The sequence below is a fragment of the Primulina huaijiensis genome, chromosome 12, assembly GCF_012295235.1.
Source record: "Primulina huaijiensis isolate GDHJ02 chromosome 12, ASM1229523v2, whole genome shotgun sequence".
NCBI classification, from domain to species: Eukaryota; Viridiplantae; Streptophyta; class Magnoliopsida; order Lamiales; family Gesneriaceae; genus Primulina; species Primulina huaijiensis.
Genome location: NC_133317.1, coordinates 1702079 through 1719120, shown reverse-complemented (window position 1 = coordinate 1719120; position 17042 = coordinate 1702079). Strand labels below are relative to the sequence as shown.

The following is a 17042-nucleotide window of genomic DNA, read 5'->3' as shown; positions in this document are numbered from 1 at the left end:
TGGGGCACCACCATATATATATATATAGTTTTGATATGCTGCACACCTACCGTGCACACCTATGTGAGCACCGATGATGTGTCACTCATTGTGCAATAATGTACCTTAATTAATACTAGTTACTCTGCACACGCGGTGCGTGTGTGTACAGTTTTTTTTATAATTACTGAGAGACTAAAGTGAAATTTGACAAATTATCAAGGGACTGAAGTGCTATTTGAATTGCTGAATTTTTTTTTTTTTTAAAAATGTTTGTTGAAATTAAAAAAAAAATTGTAATATCAATCTAACATAAGGGCAAAGTTGGGAGAGAGATTTGGGATCCCATTTTTTCTCTATTAGGCCCAAACTTAATATATAGTATAGATTTATATTATTATATTATTAAGTTTGAGACATTTAGAGTAACTAATTTTTTATTTCATGTTCTATTTTAATAATTACATATATAATAAACTGTTAAAACTTTAATACAAGTCACATGTATCTCAACGAATAAAATTTTTGTTTTATAATTATCAAGTTATTGGTTCAATTTCTACTCATATTTTTTTTAATTTTATATATATATATAAAAATACTATATCTCACCTCAGTGAACTAGGTTTTAAAAATAAAACCACCTCATTTTTCTAAAGCACTACATCCAAGTCGTTCGACGGGAGAACCGAAGTCTCTGAAATTGAAGGATTATGGCGCAATCGTACTCATCCCAATCGATGATCCGGCACGTCAAACCAGGTAAGATACGGCGATACATGTTTGATTTTGTTCTGTTTTGAATTTAGATAGGAGTTAATTGAAATTTCTCCCAAATTTATTCGAGAAGGGCGGAATATAAAACTCAAATTGATTTTTTGGGGAAAAATTTTGATTTTATGTTCATATAAAACGTGAGGGATCAATGGAAATGTTTTCAATTGGATGGGATTCTAATTTTGCAGAGATTAATCTAACGGATCTGGACTTGTTGTATCTCCGTGAGGTACGTTTTCCTTGCTTTGTATTCCATGTAATTCGATCATCCGGATAATGATCTCTTATGTTTTTCCTCTGCGGTCGAGATGCAGAATTGGGGAAAGAAGAGTCTGCCGCAAATTTCTTACTAAATTGTTGTTAGAGACATTTGTCGGAATTGAGACACTGTTGTATCAATTGTGCATACATTACGTTTGAGTATGACCTTCGAAAAATAAACTTTGTTTTAAATTTTTGGACAGAGGTGCGATAAATATCAAGACAAAAATTGGTGTGTATGCCCTCCTGCATGGGTGACAGAGTTTGATGTTGAGAGGGAACACGTCAGGGATGCGGCAAAACTAGCTTTAAATGTCTACAATCAGAAAGAAGTTAGACAATTATTTAATATCATCAACAGTTTTGATTATTGAATGGGCATAATAATTTTGTTTTGCATGTTTTTGGGTTCGCTGCAGCAAAAGAATTTCAATCTCGAGAAGGTTTCCAAACTCAACTATATAGGTACATATTTATGCATGACATTCAGGGCAAAGAATGCTGAGACTGAAGAGTGCTGTCTTTTTCGAGGTGTTGTTGATGGATTGAGTGATACTGTTTATCTTTCTGAGATCAAGGTACCGTCCTCATTTTGACCCAATCAATTTAATTGATCGGGTGATACTGTAAATCTTTATCAGATCAAGGTATCGTCCCCATTTTTACCCAATCAATTTTTATTGCCCTGTTAGTTGAGTTCGTGCTATCCTTGTTCCTGGTTATCTGAATGTTCAATGGTATGTGTTTTGTTGACGGTGATGCCGAACGAATTTACAATCCTGAACACTCCATTTTCAGTATAGGTGCTAGGTTTGCAGATTAGAACCAAGGTATATGGAAAAATGAAAATAAAAGACAAAGCAGAGATATGGTTCTCGCTGGTCAGCGAGTTCTAAATATTGGCATAAAATCGAGTGAGATGCTTGTGGTAGGTTGTTTCCAAGTAAATGCTTGGAGATTATTTGAGCTGTGTGTTGATGTGTAATATTAGAGTGAGGTAACACTCGAGCATGAGCGGAACCTTTTACCAAGCTTGAAACAAATATCAAAGTCGTGATTTGGAGTAAATTTTAATTAGGCGGAAGAGGGGTATAATTGCATAATTAAAGGCTAAGACCATTTATCATTTTTCATCTTTTTGTGTTCATAAGGAACTTGGAAGATGATTTTTCTGTTATGTCTTTCAGAAACCCGATGGCATTGCGATTCTGAGCGACCTTGCAAATCATGTTGAGGCATTATCTGTGAGCAAGGAAGATCACTGCCCTTACACATGGTACGATGCATCCACAAAATCGTACTTTGACATGTTTCATGCTTCATCGTTGGTCATCCATTGAGTATCTGTGATGTCTAACTTTAAAGTTGTCTGTCTTGTTTGGAATGACATCAGTCCTATCTAATATCTATTACCGTGTTATGGGATTAATTGGACCATTCCTATGTTATGTGAATGATTGGATCCTGATAATCTGAAAGGTTTTATGTTTTTGTCGGAAAATTTGAGTAGTGAGGATCGGGATGGGATGGTTGGGAAAAGTTGAATGTGCTACTGATATTAATTTAGTGATGTGCCACGACAAAACTAGCTTAGATATTCAATGGATATTTCATTTGTCAATATAAATGGTTTCTTTTGTTTCAATAATTTTTTGGTGTATCATTGAACATCCCATTTTTTAGCTGAAACATATTTATAATTTATGGGAGTCCCTTTATGCTTGTGCAGGGAACATGCAACGATCGAAAAAGATCTCGGAGGTGACTTTGTGGATAACTATTTTTGATGTTTATTCAGTGTAAATGTTGGGTTTATGGCCAGTTCTGATGTTGCTTGCATAGGGGAGCTAGTTTGAATGAAATTACTACTGTTACATAGAATAGTTTCAAATTCATGTGGTTTTGGTGATAACAAGTTTCAATTTCAGTGTTATTTTGGGAGATTAGGCTTGAAGTAATTAAGAAAGTTCTTCAATATATCGTGTGTTTATCTATTTACTTCCTCAAAGCGGGTTTTTTTTAAAACTAATTTAATTTTAAAATTTTTTTTCAAAAATAATGTAAAAAAAAAAACATTTTCAAAACTACTGTAATCCGCGCTCCGTAAGCGCGGACGCCGCTCACGTGGAGCAGTATCCGCGCTTCGTAAGCACGGATGCTGGTCCACGTAAGCGACGGAATATATATGACAACCGTCGCTAATTAGCGACGGTTTTGTTAACCGTCACCGTCGCTGATTTTAGCGACGGTTAAAAATTGTCGCTGTAAGGAATCAGTGACGGAATTAGCGACGGTTGAATGCCAAAATACTTCCCCTTCACACACCACGCATAATTGTATCAACGCGCACATGTACGCCGCGGATAATTTTGAACTGTCAACGGCTTGCAACTTTGCGGCGTGCAATATACGCTGCAAAAAGTCAGTTTTGTTGTAGTGAAGACAGAGAAAAAAACAAACAAGAAATTCATCAAGACTGAGATATCTCAATTGAATGTTGTTCATTTTCCTCAACATCATTATGTGGTCGAATGTCATGAATAAGATGATGCGGACCAACATTAAGCAAATTTGTAAAACTGTGTATGTTCGACTAAGACGGAGTCTTAAAATCTTGCTGACCAAACAAACCAAAGTCAGCCATCCTTGAGTCACTGAAAAAACTAAGTTGAATAGTAGAGGTTTCTGCAAAAACTTATTTTTTGATGAACTCTTTCTCTCTTTTTTTCTCTATCTTCGCTACAACAAAAATGACTTTTCGCAGCGTATATTGCTCGCTGCAAAGTTGCAAACCGTTGAAAGTTCAAGATTATCCGCGGCGTACATGTGCACGCTGTTGATACAATTGTATGTGGTGTGTAAAGAGGTAGGTATTTTTGGCATTTAGCGACGGTTCATAAACCGTCGCTAATCAGCGACGGTTCATTCCTTACAGCGACAATTTTTAACCGTCGCTAAATTAGCGACGGTTTTAGCGACGATTTAAGAAACATTAGCGACAGTTGTTGAATTGTCGCTGATTCCTTACAGCGATGGTTATTTAAAATTAGCGACAGTTTATAATCCGTAGCTGATTTAATTTTACCGACGGTTAAAAAAACCGTCGCTAATTAGCGACGATATTTATATATATTCCGTCGCTAAATATTCCGTCGCTTACGTGGACCAGCGTCCGTGCTTACGAAGCGCGGATACTACTCCAAGTGAGCAGCGTCCGCGCTCCGTAAGCGCGGATTACAGTAGTTTTGAAAATGTTTTTTTTTTTACATTATTTTTGAAAAAAAAATTTAAAATTAAATTAGTTTTTTAAAAAAAACCCTCGCCGAAGAATAAATAAAAATTTCACAAATTTTAAGCAATTCAAATTTGGCAAAAACTTGTGTGAGACGCTCTCACGGGTCGTATTTTGTGAGACGGATCTCTTATTTGGGTCATCCATGAAAAAGTATTACTTTTTATGCTTAGAGAATTACTTTTTATTGTGAATATCGGCAGGGTTGACCCGTCTCACAGATAAAGATTCGTGAGACCGTCTCACAAAAGACCTACTCTTCAATTTGAAAACGATTGTTTACGGATGGGTTTTTTGAATCCCCAATTAACTGTATTCAACTAATCTCCGACTTTTGATTTATCGGGCTTCCAATCTTAAATTGGCTGTGAATATATCTCGGTCCGTTCTCTGAAGCTAAAAACAAAAAACAAAAAAAAAACAAAATAATTTTCCAAGTTCCTTGCCATTTAAAAAGTATTAGAAAGTTATTCAAAAAAAAAAAAAGAGGAAGAATTATAAATTTTTATGTTATTAAGTTATCATAATAAAATCAATACAAAAACTCCAATGAGACGGTCTTACCAGTCATTTTTGTGAGACGGGTCTCCTATTTTACCTGACTTATAAAAAATATTATTTTTTATTGAAAATATAAGTTGAGTCAACCCGTCTCACATATTGCTTTAAAATCAATATAAACAATTGAAGGGATCTAAAAAAGAATAAAATCTATGGCTTAGTTTGGGCATATGCTTTAAAAATATTTATAATGTTTTATAAGTGTAAAAACTTGAAGTGCGTGTTTGGACAAGACTTTTGTAAAATGTTTTTGAAAAAAGTATTCTCCAAGTATAGTTTTTAAAGAACAAATTGATGCGTATTTTTTTATGTTTTTAGAATTGAAAGCAATATTGAAAATAAACATATATTACTTTTTAAATATAAAAATATTTTGATAAAGTAATTATTCAACCACATTTATTTTTAAAATAACTTCTAAATTTTTTTAAAAAAAACACATTAATAAAAACTTTTTAAAAGGACATATCCAAATGGAGCCGTACATCTTAATTCAAATTATTTCTACATCTTATTAATAAATTATAATTATAAAGGTAAAAATATTACATATATGTAGGAGAATTGAGTAATTATTAACAAATGGTATTTATTTGTCAATACAAAATTATAATGGTGTTTGCACCAAAAATTAAATTGAACCCAATTAATTATTCAAGCCTAACATTTTAAATTAATAGAGATAAACAAAGAAGTCCATCAGTGTATTTGAATGACAAAATAATGTCCAAGCAAAAAATCTTGAGAAGAAACTGTAAATATCCTGGGAAGAAACAAGAGAAGATAATGGGTCATGAGAGAATGGAGATAACCGTCCAAGATTCAGCAGAAAAAGAAATCATCGGCCAGAGAAGGGGACACACACAATCTCTCGCACAAATTCTAGCCAATTCCCTGGCTATTCCCTGCACATAATTATCATAACTTTAATCAACTACTTTCATAGTTTTCATTCTAGATTTCATTAGTTCAAGTCATTTTTTTTAGATTTCAACAACGTTCTTTGTTTTATTTTAATTGTGAATTCATACATTTTATTGAAAATATAGATCATGTTAAGAGTTTATCAGTAGTGTTTATCTAGTTTTATTTGTTTATGGCGTCATATTTGTTTAAGAGATTAAAACCAATGGTCAAATTTAATATCTACAATCGCTGTGTTTTTAAAAATTAGGTTTTTTTTTTAAATAATTTTTACACAAATTGGTATATTTTTGTACTGACACGCCCGCAAATCGAAATATTATGTAAACAAATAGAAACACACACATACACACACATACATATATATATATATATATATTAAGGGACAATTGTATTAAAATACCTAATACCATTTCAAAGTTTGTGTTCAGTCCCTAGTGTTAAACAAATATATTTTCACTCCCTGACAAAATCATTTCATATGTTTTAACTCCCTTTTAAACATCAAATTACCTAATTGACCTCATTTTTAATTAAAATCCATTTTTACCCTTATTTATTTTGTTGAATCCATCTGTATTTGGGATTTTAATACTATTACCCCAATCCCCCATCGACTTCGTGAGAAGAAATCCCCCATCGGCTTCGTGAGAAGAAATCCCATGGTGCGGGAGTATGTGTGAAACATCATTTACTTGAAGCTCAAAATCTTGAAGACGTCGTGAAGAAAAAATTCATCGAAAGGAAAATAAAGTGAAGGTGAGTTTCTTTCCTCAAACTTTGTCATTTTTTTTCGTGAAATTCCAGCTTTTAGGGCGAGTGAGTTTGTGTTTATTTGTTTCAATTTAATGATTCTCTTATGTTTTTTGATTGTTATTGTGTGTTTTTTATTTTTTTAAATTCATTTTTTTTAATTACACCGATTGAATTTCGAAAATTTAGGGTTTTGTATTATGATTGGTTTTTAGAATAACGTAAAAGCAATACAAGTATATTGTGGCCTTAATCATACGGCTGCTATATTTGAATACAAAGCATTGTAAAGATGAATGCAGAAATTATTTTTAGATTTCTCGATTAATGCAATTGTATCCTCAATTTTTATGTTTTAGTTCTTGAATGAGAAAGTTGTTAATTTTGTTTAAAAATTTTCTGAAAATTCTTTAAAGTCTTAAAATCTGCATATCAATTACTTTTGTATGTTTTTTGTATTAGGTTCAAAATGGAATATGAAAGTGGGTCTTGCAACCTGTCGTTTTTGGGTAGCTGTAAATGCAAGAGACAGTTGTTTGTGATTTCAATTTTCAGCGGTTGTAGTTTGATGGACATTTTTGAGAGGCTTGGAAAAAAATGTGCTGAGATTACTCCTGAAGCTATGATTCTGCAATACGTAGCCCCCCAACACAAGATGCACGTGACTTTGAACGACGATGATGCCCTAAATATGATTCATCTTCATATGTGTATGAAGCTCAGCATGATTGAATTGATGGCAGAGAGTAAAAACGAACATGTCCGCAACCAAAATATTCGGAGGTAAAATATATTAGATTTATGTCCCTGTTTAGTTTTGATAATTTTTTTATATTTTAATTTATGAAGCATGAAATTGTGCACTAGTTGAGATTATTGTGGTTATATAATTTATTCTACGTTATGATAATATAAATATGTTTTTTTGCCATGATATGAATTATTTGACAATACTAATATTATTTACATTCCATACTTTGTATTTTTGTATGTTAAGTTATTTTTGTATCTTGCACTTAACAAGTTTATATCATATTGGTAAGGGTTGATGAGGAAGACAGACAGAGAAATAGTGGTAACGAAGCTGATCAAGCCTCTTTGAGCAATACACTAGATGCTTGGATTAACTGCATTCGTGGTGTAGGTCAAACATTCAAAGATGCTGCTGACTTTAGAAGATGTGTTAAAAATTATGATGTTGCTACAAGGCGTTCATTTTCATACAGAAAGAATAATAGCGAAAAAGTCACTGTTACTTGTACTGAGACTAGTTGTGGATGGAGAATTTATGCTTCTAAATACAAAGCAGACAATATATTTGCGATCCGAAAATGCAATTTAGAGCATACATGTGGTGAGAATAATCTACGTAGTAGAGGACATCCTAGAGCAGATGCAACATGGATAGCTAATGTGGTGAAAGGCAAACTTATAGGAGAGCCCTCTTATCGTCCTTGTACAATTCAAAAAGACTTACAAAGAGATTATGGTGTAGAGTTAAACTATCGCAATGTGTGGAAGGGCAAGGAGTTAGCGATGCATGATATTCATGGCACAGATAAGGGATGCTATGATAGACTAAGATGGTATTGTCGAGCTGTTAAAGAAACGAATCCTGGAAGTGTTGCTGAGTGTGAGATTGATATCGAAACTAACAAATTTAAACGACTGTTCATTTGTTTGCACGCATGTGTAGTTGGTTTTGTTACTGGTTGTAGACCGTTGATTTTTTTGGACGGGACTCATATAAAGAATAAGTTTAAAGGTTGTATCCTACTTGCTGTGTCGAAGGATGCCAATGATGATCTTTTCACAATCGCTTATTCTGTAGTGGACGCGGAGAATGATATTAATTGGGAATGGTTTTGTTATCATCTGAGAAGTGTTTTGCTTTCGTATCAAAGCATTCCATTCAATGAGTACACTTTTTTCTCTGACAGACATCCTGGGATTATCAAGGCAGTTAATCTACTATTTACGGGCAGTCACCATGCGTACTGCTTGAGACATTTAGTTGATAATTTTGTGAAAGTGGTACATAATCAATGACTTATTTTTATCTAGACTGTTTTTTTTCATATATAAATAGATGTATTTAATATGATTTTTTTGTAACCATTTTAGGTGTTGCGAAGCTATCCAAAACATAACAAAAAGCATTGGTCTTCGGTATTCAAAAAAGCTGCTTATGCTCCATCTTTGCAGGAGCATGAACAACATATAAAAAATATCCTGGAGTCCATGCCACTTGCTAGGGATTTTATTGTAAATTCTGAACCACAGAGTTGGGCAAATGCATTGTTTTTTGGCAATAGATGGGGTGTTATAAATAATAACATCTCCAAATGTTGGAATAATTGGGTTAAAGCAGCTCGTTATCTCCCTATCGTGGGTATGGTGGACCATATACGAGTGCAGATCATGAACATGATGCACCAACGACGTGAATCAACAGCTACGATGGTTAAAGAATTAAGTCCAAAAAAAGAGAAATCTATTGGTAGTGTATATGTGGAATCCCGGAAGTTAAGAGTGCACCGGTCTTGTAATTGGAGGTTTGAAGTAGTCGATGGTGAAAAATCATTTGCTATTGACTTGATAGCTATGACCTGTTTATGTAGATATTGGCAAATCAACAAGCTTCCTTGCAAGCATGCTTGCGCCGCTATTGAGTCGAAGTCGATGTCGTTTTATGATTTTTGCGACAAGTATTTCAAAATTGAAAGGTACCGCCAAACGTACAGAGGAATTATTAATCTCATCCCAACGTTTGACATTAATGAGTCTTATCTTGATGATGGGAATGTAATCAATGCTCCTGATGTGAGGAGTCAGCCTGGTCGTAGGAAAACCAAGAGGATACCATCGCAAATCGAATCACGTGTGTCAAAGTGTAGTCGTTGTCATAAGGGAGGACATAACAGAAGTAGCTGCAAAGAAGCTATAAACTAGCTGTTATTGTTTCATGAAAATGGTGTTTCAATGTTTTTATTATTACTAACTATCTTACTGTTAGTATCTTTTAATATTCAGTATTTTTGTTTATGATTGACACCTGAAATTTTTTCGAAGCTTTAACAGGAAAAAGAGAGTGCTGGAAGGGGAATCAAGCATGTTGATACCAGTGAGAAGTCGTACGCGTTCGAGTGGAAGCATTGGTGGTTTACGCATTATGTGATTGTTTTGTTTTTGAAAATGTGGGGAAAGAGTTGGTTTGGTTTGCCTTACTGTCATGTTGTTTTAGTGCTTGTTGATGTCTTGTATTCTTATATGTTCTCTGGAAAAAAACTTGGGCTTTAGGTTGTTGTTTATGTTAATCTTTCAAGTTGGAGAATTTATTGTTTTGTTTGTGTTAGGTGTTAAGCAGTTCAATATGTATTTCTATTTATTGTTATTTGTTTCTGGAAGGGTTGGTGATTCATTTGTTCATTTTTTAATGTTTGGTTTAAGAGGTTTCAAATGGTACATATCAATTTTGAACAGATATTTGAACACACAAATTGCTTAATTTGGTATATTATGTGCAAATATGAGTACAAATATTAAATAATCGAGTATATTTTGAGCTAGAGAAAAAGATATATTTTCGGCCGAAATCGTAGTGTGTTAATTTCAAGGTACATAAAATGTCAGATTGAGTGTATACGTTAAAGAATCGAGAACAACGTACATATGAATTGAGTACCATGACTTGTCAATCCAGCACATCGTACAGTAGTTCATCTATTCATGCCTAAGATCACGAAGTCATTATCCGATGAATTTCTTGTAATTTTATAATTTCAAAGTACATAAAATGACCGATTGAGTATTTAAGTTAAATAATCCAGGATAATTTAACAGTTTATTCAGTACAATATTGTGTCCATCGATAAAGTCAAAAAAAAAAATATTCGTCAGAGTTGATGTGTTGTCACCTTCGAGGTACATAAAATGTATAATTGAGTATATAAGTTAAACAATCGAGAACAATTTATACGTTGATTTGAGTACAACAGACGCATGTATTGAGTACAATATACGCCTGAGTTGATTACAATGTACATATGTATTGAGTATAGTGTACCCATAAATTGAGAACAATGTTCACATGAATTGAGTACAATGACTTGTCAATCTAGCACAACGTATAATAGTTCATCTCATAACATCAATCAATAACATAAGAATAAATCTCTCAAATCTAGAAAACCGATAATGGTATCCACAACTCTGCAAATAAAATATCTAACTACTCTTCGTCGGATCCTAGTTCCAAGTCCTACATGCCATCGAGTGCGGATCTGTCAAACGGCGGCGCATAAATGTCATCCGAATACGACTGCGTCCTGGCATGGTGCTCTAGCCGAGCCAATCGTGTGCGCAAATCGTTCATGCAGTCAAAAATGGCCGAGAAAACATGACGAGTACCTCTCGGCGCGCGCTGTCGCGACGGCAAATGAATAGGAGGTCCTGCTCGGGCATCTAATGCGGCTTACTCCGCCACTCGATCTTCGTAGACGCGCTCGTCGACTGTAGGGAGAGGCACCGGTGGATCACGGGGATGAGGATTGATATGGCGACTCCCGGGGTTACGGTACCAAGCACCCTGCCTGAAAATGAAATACATACCCTGCATGGCCTGGGGTGATAGCATCTGCGTAGAGGTTGGGAGGAGAGAGGTCTCACCCGTGAGATCGACACCATGGGCCGCCAAGATCCGAGAGATGATGATAGGAAAGGGGGCGTATGGCGGCCTATTCTTCGTGGGATCAATGTGGGCGACTGAGCGCATAGGGGAGATCATAATCGACGCCACCGGAATAGCTGGAATGGCCCCCAAGCCATTCAACATATTGTCTATGATATAGAGATCCAAATGGCGGACCTCATTGTTCCCAGCTTTCATCGGAATCACATTCGCCCCTGTGAAGTAACAGATGAAGCGATCCAACCGCGGGAGGGACGTCGGGAGGACGCTGGAGCGGGAACCAGTGGGAGATGTGTGGTATTGGAGCCGGCTTCGTGCCTGAGGGATTCGGAATGTGATATCTGACAAGAAAAGGTCCAACTGGTTGAAAACTACCGGGGGCCCGTCATTGGGGACGTTCAATATAGCGGCCAGATAATCGCTAGTCAACGCGATAGTAATCCCCTTGACGTACGTACGGATGTGTTGCATCCCAGTCTTGTCCTTTTCCTCAAAGATGGCGTAGAATTGCCATACCAAGTCAGGGTAATAAGGCCCGGTGGTGTCTAATAGAGGTCCCCAACCAAATTTATCAAACTCTGCTCGGAGTGGCACTTCATGGGCAATTCGTGGATGAATAGAACGTTCCATGATGACGGAGTTCTCATGCAGTGCGGAGTACCACTCGAAATTATCGCGGTTGGTGAACCTAGTGGGATCAATTGCTAACCTTGCGGACCCAGAGGATGATGATGCGCCGCCTCGGGCGCGCTTACTAGTGTGTCGGAGAGGAGGCATGGCGATCGAGGTAGCTAGATTCAAATATGCAACTAATGAAGCACAACAAACCCAATTCAGAAACACAATCCAAACCGATCCCAAACAAATGAAACAATGCACGAGCCTATTTAACCGCAACGATAATCAACCAAACTTTAATGCAAATCAATCCACAATCGATGTGATCAAGACTCAATTAATATTAATGCAATCCTGTCTACAATCAAATTCCGAAAGCCCTCTACTCGGAGAATAGCACCCAACCACCGAAAACAAATACCCAATCAATTTCCAAACGAACAGGCAATAATCCTAGGGAGTGAGTGTGAAGCCACGCTTACCGGAACTAGAATGAGGTGTTATAGTGCAATGGTGGATGGCGGCCGGCGACAGAAGTAGGGCGGCGCAGCTAGTGGAGGAGGGATATTACGTGAGGCTGCGTGAGTGAAGGAGAATGGGAGTTGAGTAGTGCTCGGTGTTGAAGATGGTGCAAGGGAGGCAGCGGCGCGGCCGGAAGCGGCGTGAGTGAAAGAGAGAAATGATTTGGGAATTTAGGGATTTAGGGATTTTAGAAAGGAAATCGCGATTTTGAAATCTGATATCAGCTGGAATTAGAATGCACGGACCCCGTGTAGGTGTCCGTGTATAGGTCCGTGTATTACCGCGAAGTAGAANGCTTACCGGAACTAGAATGAGGTGTTATAGTGCAATGGTGGATGGCGGCCGGCGACAGAAGTAGGGCGGCGCAGCTAGTGGAGGAGGGATATTACGTGAGGCTGCGTGAGTGAAGGAGAATGGGAGTTGAGTAGTGCTCGGTGTTGAAGATGGTGCAAGGGAGGCAGCGGAGCGGCCGGAAGCGGCGTGAGCGAAGGAGAGAAATGATTTGGGAATTTAGGGATTTAGGGATTTTAGAAAAGAAATCGCGATTTTGAAATCTGATATCAGCTGGAATTAGAATGCACGGACCCCGTGTAGGTGTCCGTGTATAGGTCCGTGTATTACCGCGAAGTAGAAAATTTTGAAAGTGCTATACACGGACCCCGTGTACCAGTCCGTTTCAAGGTCTGTGTACACTCTGGAGATCGGCATGTTTGAAATGCTTCAACACGGACCCCGTGTAGGGATCCGGGTAAACATTCGTGTATCTATTGTAATATACATTTTTGGGAAAACACTGGACACGGACCCCGTGCAAAGGTCCGTTGTGAGATCCGTGTAGACTCTATCAAACTTGTCTTCTCTGGTGCTAACGGACACGGACCCCGTGTACAGGTCCGTCATTGGGTCCGTGTATACTCTGTCAAACTCTTCTTTTGGCTTTGAAGGCACGGACCGTTACACGGGGTCCGTTTAGAGGTCCGGATAGGCTATGTGACATTCTTCCTACTTTTCCGGTTGTTCCTGACATGTAAATCCAACATATTCATCTATATTTTGGTGAAAGTATATATCGTATGTTATGAGGCACAATTTACAATAAATCAGGTATACATGTTTTAAAATCAGGTATACATGTACATTAATCGAGCACTCAAATTCATGTTATATGTCAATTTCATGATTTTCATACATCTTCAATTTCAGTTCTCGATTTATTTACATGTATACCTGATTTTAACATATTTATACCCGATTGATTGTGAATTGTGCTCTATTATTTCATATGTATACTCAATCAGACATCTTATGGTCTTCGAAATTTGACATAATAACGAATACATAGGATACACAATACTTCACCAAGTAAAGTAGAAGGATGGATATCAATTTATAGTACCATCACTTGATGTTTTGTACAAGAACTTCTAAAGCGTACAAGCTCACTTCTCTTCTTGATGTGTTTTTCGAGTGGACGTAGGTTATTTTCAAGGTAAATCCAACATATTCATCTATATTTTGGTGAAAGTATATATCGTATGTTATGAGGCACAATTTACAATAAATCTGGTATACATGTTTTAAAATCAGGTATACATGTACATTAATCGAGCACTCAAATTCATGTTATATGTCAATTTCATGATTTTCATCCATCTTCAATTTCAGTTCTCGATTTATTTACATGTATACCTGATTTTAACATATTTATACCCGATTGATTGTGAATTGTGCTCTATTATTTCATATGTATACTCAATCAGACATCTTATGGTCTTCGAAATTTGACTAATAACAACTTCGTCGGATAATGACTTGGTGATCCTAGCATGAATAGATGAACTACTCTACGTTGTGCTGGATTGACAAGTCATTGTACTCAATTTAAGCGTACACTGTACTCAATAAATATGTACATTGTAATCAATTCATGTGTATATTGTGCTCAATTTGTGTGTACATTGTCCTCGATTAGTTAAATACTATTGTGTGTTTACTAATGTATGACTAAATATTAGATTAGTTAGATATACTCGATTATTTAACATTTGTACTCATAGTTACACGTAATATACCCAATAATGCAATTTTTGTACTCAATTTTCTTTTCTAAATTGATATGTATCATTTAAAATACCACGTTAACCAAACTCTGAAAAATGAACAAATGATACACCAAACTTTCCCAGAAACAAATAAATTTTAACAGAATTAGATATTGAAGTTCGTAACAGCTAACACAAACACGATAATAATCAATTGGTGTGTCTTCATTACATAATTTAAACCAACAATTAAACATAGACTTGAAATGTTCAAACTCCAGTACTACTGTAACTTCTTAACCAACAGAATAGTGAGGAGTAATTAATTACTCAAACTTGTTTTTCAACAATCCATTTTCATCAGATAATATTGTGGCTGCCAAACGTGCTCGATAAGTGTCCATCTTCACATCCTGTGCATAGCTCCAGATCTCATCTGTGTCACGGGCTAGACACTCCAACCACATGCATGCATAGACGCCACAATCGAGGGTTGCACCTTGTTGACGACAAGGTTCTCTTAACACTGGCTCACTTACAAGGTCGAATCCACATAAGTGACGTATGGAAACAGCCAAAAACTTTGTCTGCAACAAACAATACTCTCAAAATTTAATCTTAATTTGTATTTACATAAACTTTGAACATTTCAAAGTAAACTTACATAAACTTTGGCTTTCCCAACTGAGAATGGATCATGCATGGAGTTCCACAGTTTAAATATCCCTTCATCTCTTTTGTAAACCAACAAAAACCAATGCCACCTGTCATTCATAGGGAAAATGATGTATCTGCATCTTCTAAATAATTCTCCAGTCAGTTCCTGCAGTCTAGCCATCGTGAAAGAGGTCATCAGTGAAAGAAAAGCTCCATAATCATCCCGATGTACCATCGATCTTTTTCCATGTTGTTCCAATTTCGTTAGGACTTCTTTCTACACATTCAAGAACACATATACTAATTTATCTTAATATAGTAAAACAAAAACAAAAAAAAACGCAAAACTCGGACTACTACGAACCTGCACCATTGTGTCCACGCAATAAATCTCAAATCCATGATGCAAACTTTGCTTTTGCATAATTCTCATGTAAACATTAATTATCTCAGACTCAACAGGATCACCAAAAAGAAAATGACATAATATCGGTCCACTTAAACTCATAACCGTATCTTGCCAAACGACAACACTACAAAATAGAAAATTCAATTTCATTAGAAAAATTAGGACAAATTATTACGAAAATAAGAAGAAGAAACATACGGAAGATCAACGTACTCCAACTCTTTTCTAGCAAGAAAGTTTGTCACCAATTTTCTCTCTTCATCATCAGCTTCTTCATGTCCACAAAAATCTGATCTACCTTGAAACTCATCCATGGCAACCTTGCCAGGAGTATTTCCTTTCTTCTCAACGTCTATAACTTCCTATCCAAAAGCGGCGATATATTCAACAATATAACAGAAAATCCAAACATCATTTACAACAATAGTACTGAAAAACAGAAAAACTAAATTAAACTTAATACAATCGATTTGGAAATAATTGACACTTCATTTACCTGTTTCGTCATCTTCCTCTTACGTCTTGGTGTTGAGCTAGGTGGAGTCACAAACATGGAACCTTTTTTTTTCTTCACACGATCATCCCTAGCCCTCACATGATCCGCAATTGAAGATTGAGAAATAGTTTTCTTCTCCACTTCACAAGTAGCAACAAAACTACCACCAGTGCTCTCATCAACCGAAGCATTCAAAGAATGAGATTCATCTAACTCTTTCTTTTCTTTAGCCAAATCAGAAACAACTGCATTTACCACTACGTCAACAAAATCACCAAAGTTAGCTCTTGCATCATGTGGTGACTCAAAAGTCATCTTTTCTTCTGTTTTATCAACCTTTTCTTCAGATTCAACAACATTGTCACGTTTATCCTCCACAGACCTTTTTCCCTTCATTCTACGTCGAACCTTTTCACCCTCTAATTCAGCACATCTCTTTCTCAGTATCTTTAAATCATTCATTTGTTTCAAGACAAGTTTCTCAAAACGTTTTACTTCAGATCTATTCGTTTCTTGGTTTAAAACAAGATTCATATCCACTAACAACTTTTCCTCCTCACAAAATGGATGTATCGACAGAACCTATTCACAAATAAAAATAAATACAACTTTCAATCAACTAAACATTAATTTTGCACAACTACATTAATAAACTAAAATAATTATAAGTACCCGAGTTGAATCTATGTGTTTCAACAATGTTTCAGTGCCAGCTGCATTTAGTGGGATCTTGCTTTTCCCCCAAGAAAACAACCGAGGGTAAACATTTAAACCACGCCTTACTCCTAAAACTGGGACTGTCTCATATAACCAAGCCTAAAACAAAAATAAAATAAAATTTAATGACAAATACTAAGATCATAATTAGTAAAGCTGAATACTAACCATCAATCCAACCGTGCATCCATCAACATAAAGTTTTTTCCCGATCTGACATATTTCTCGATATAAAAATCGGAAAGCAGCATCTCCCCAAGCATATTTAAAAAATATCGTAAGATCATCGAGATAAGGAAATATAAATCCAGGAGTGATATAATTGCCCATGGGAAATATTATGC

The 17042-nt window shown here is 36.0% G+C and overlaps 3 protein-coding genes across 12 annotated transcripts in view; 2 read left to right on the top strand and 1 right to left on the bottom strand.

Moving 5' to 3' along the window:
• The first annotated feature begins 601 nt into the window (after nucleotides 1-601).
• LOC140989223 (uncharacterized) overlaps nucleotides 602-17042 on the top strand; it is a 30541-nt gene continuing 14100 nt past the window's right edge. For 2 of the 6 annotated variants that reach the window (XM_073458370.1, XM_073458371.1), the window contains exons 1-5: nucleotides 602-741; nucleotides 945-985; nucleotides 1221-1349; nucleotides 1437-1595; nucleotides 2205-2293. In XM_073458370.1, the coding sequence (XP_073314471.1) occupies nucleotides 693-741; nucleotides 945-985; nucleotides 1221-1349; nucleotides 1437-1595; nucleotides 2205-2293 (467 nt within the window). In that variant the 5' untranslated portion in view covers nucleotides 602-692. The other 4 variants (XM_073458374.1, XM_073458375.1, XM_073458373.1 and 1 more) reach the window with 4 other exon arrangements.
• Nucleotides 7017-9893, top strand: LOC140990009 (uncharacterized). Its single transcript, XM_073459603.1, has 3 exons — nucleotides 7017-7330; nucleotides 7591-8581; nucleotides 9629-9893. Exons 1-3 carry the CDS (start codon nucleotides 7017-7019, stop codon nucleotides 9845-9847), a joined length of 1524 nt encoding a protein of 507 aa, XP_073315704.1. The 3' UTR covers nucleotides 9848-9893.
• LOC140990566 (uncharacterized) lies at nucleotides 14587-17016 on the bottom strand. Of its 5 annotated transcripts, none has more exons than XM_073460313.1 (5): nucleotides 16867-17016; nucleotides 15982-16797; nucleotides 15684-15847; nucleotides 15084-15183; nucleotides 14587-15021 (listed from the first exon to the last, which is right to left on the bottom strand). In XM_073460313.1, the coding sequence occupies exons 2-5, from the start codon at nucleotides 16513-16515 to the stop codon at nucleotides 14746-14748; spliced, it is 1074 nt and encodes a 357-aa protein (XP_073316414.1). In that variant the 5' UTR covers nucleotides 16516-16797; nucleotides 16867-17016; the 3' UTR covers nucleotides 14587-14745. The 5 variants fall into 5 exon arrangements, with proteins under 5 accessions (XP_073316414.1, XP_073316418.1, XP_073316415.1 ...); XM_073460317.1 differs by having other exon boundaries at nucleotides 15699-15847; XM_073460315.1 differs by having other exon boundaries at nucleotides 14588-15006.

What these genes read in the sequence shown, in the direction of transcription:
- LOC140990009 (XM_073459603.1), top strand. Translation starts at nt 7,017, where the DNA reads ATGGAATATGAAAGTGGGTCTTGCAACCTGTCGTTTTTGGGTAGCTGT. An exon ending in CGCAACCAAAATATTCGGAG is followed by an intron (nt 7,331 to 7,590) that starts GTAAAATATATT and finishes CATATTGGTAAG; the next exon opens with GGTTGATGAGGAAGACAGAC. An exon ending in TTGATAATTTTGTGAAAGTG is followed by an intron (nt 8,582 to 9,628) that starts GTACATAATCAA and finishes AAGCTTTAACAG; the next exon opens with GAAAAAGAGAGTGCTGGAAG.
- LOC140990566 (XM_073460314.1), bottom strand. Translation starts at nt 16,515, where the DNA reads ATGAATCTTGTTTTAAACCAAGAAACGAATAGATCTGAAGTAAAACGT. An exon ending in AGAGGAAGATGACGAAACAG is followed by an intron (nt 15,848 to 15,981) that starts GTAAATGAAGTG and finishes GCTTTTGGATAG; the next exon opens with GAAGTTATAGACGTTGAGAA. An exon ending in TTGGAGTACGTTGATCTTCC is followed by an intron (nt 15,184 to 15,683) that starts GTATGTTTCTTC and finishes TATGAATGACAG; the next exon opens with GTGGCATTGGTTTTTGTTGG.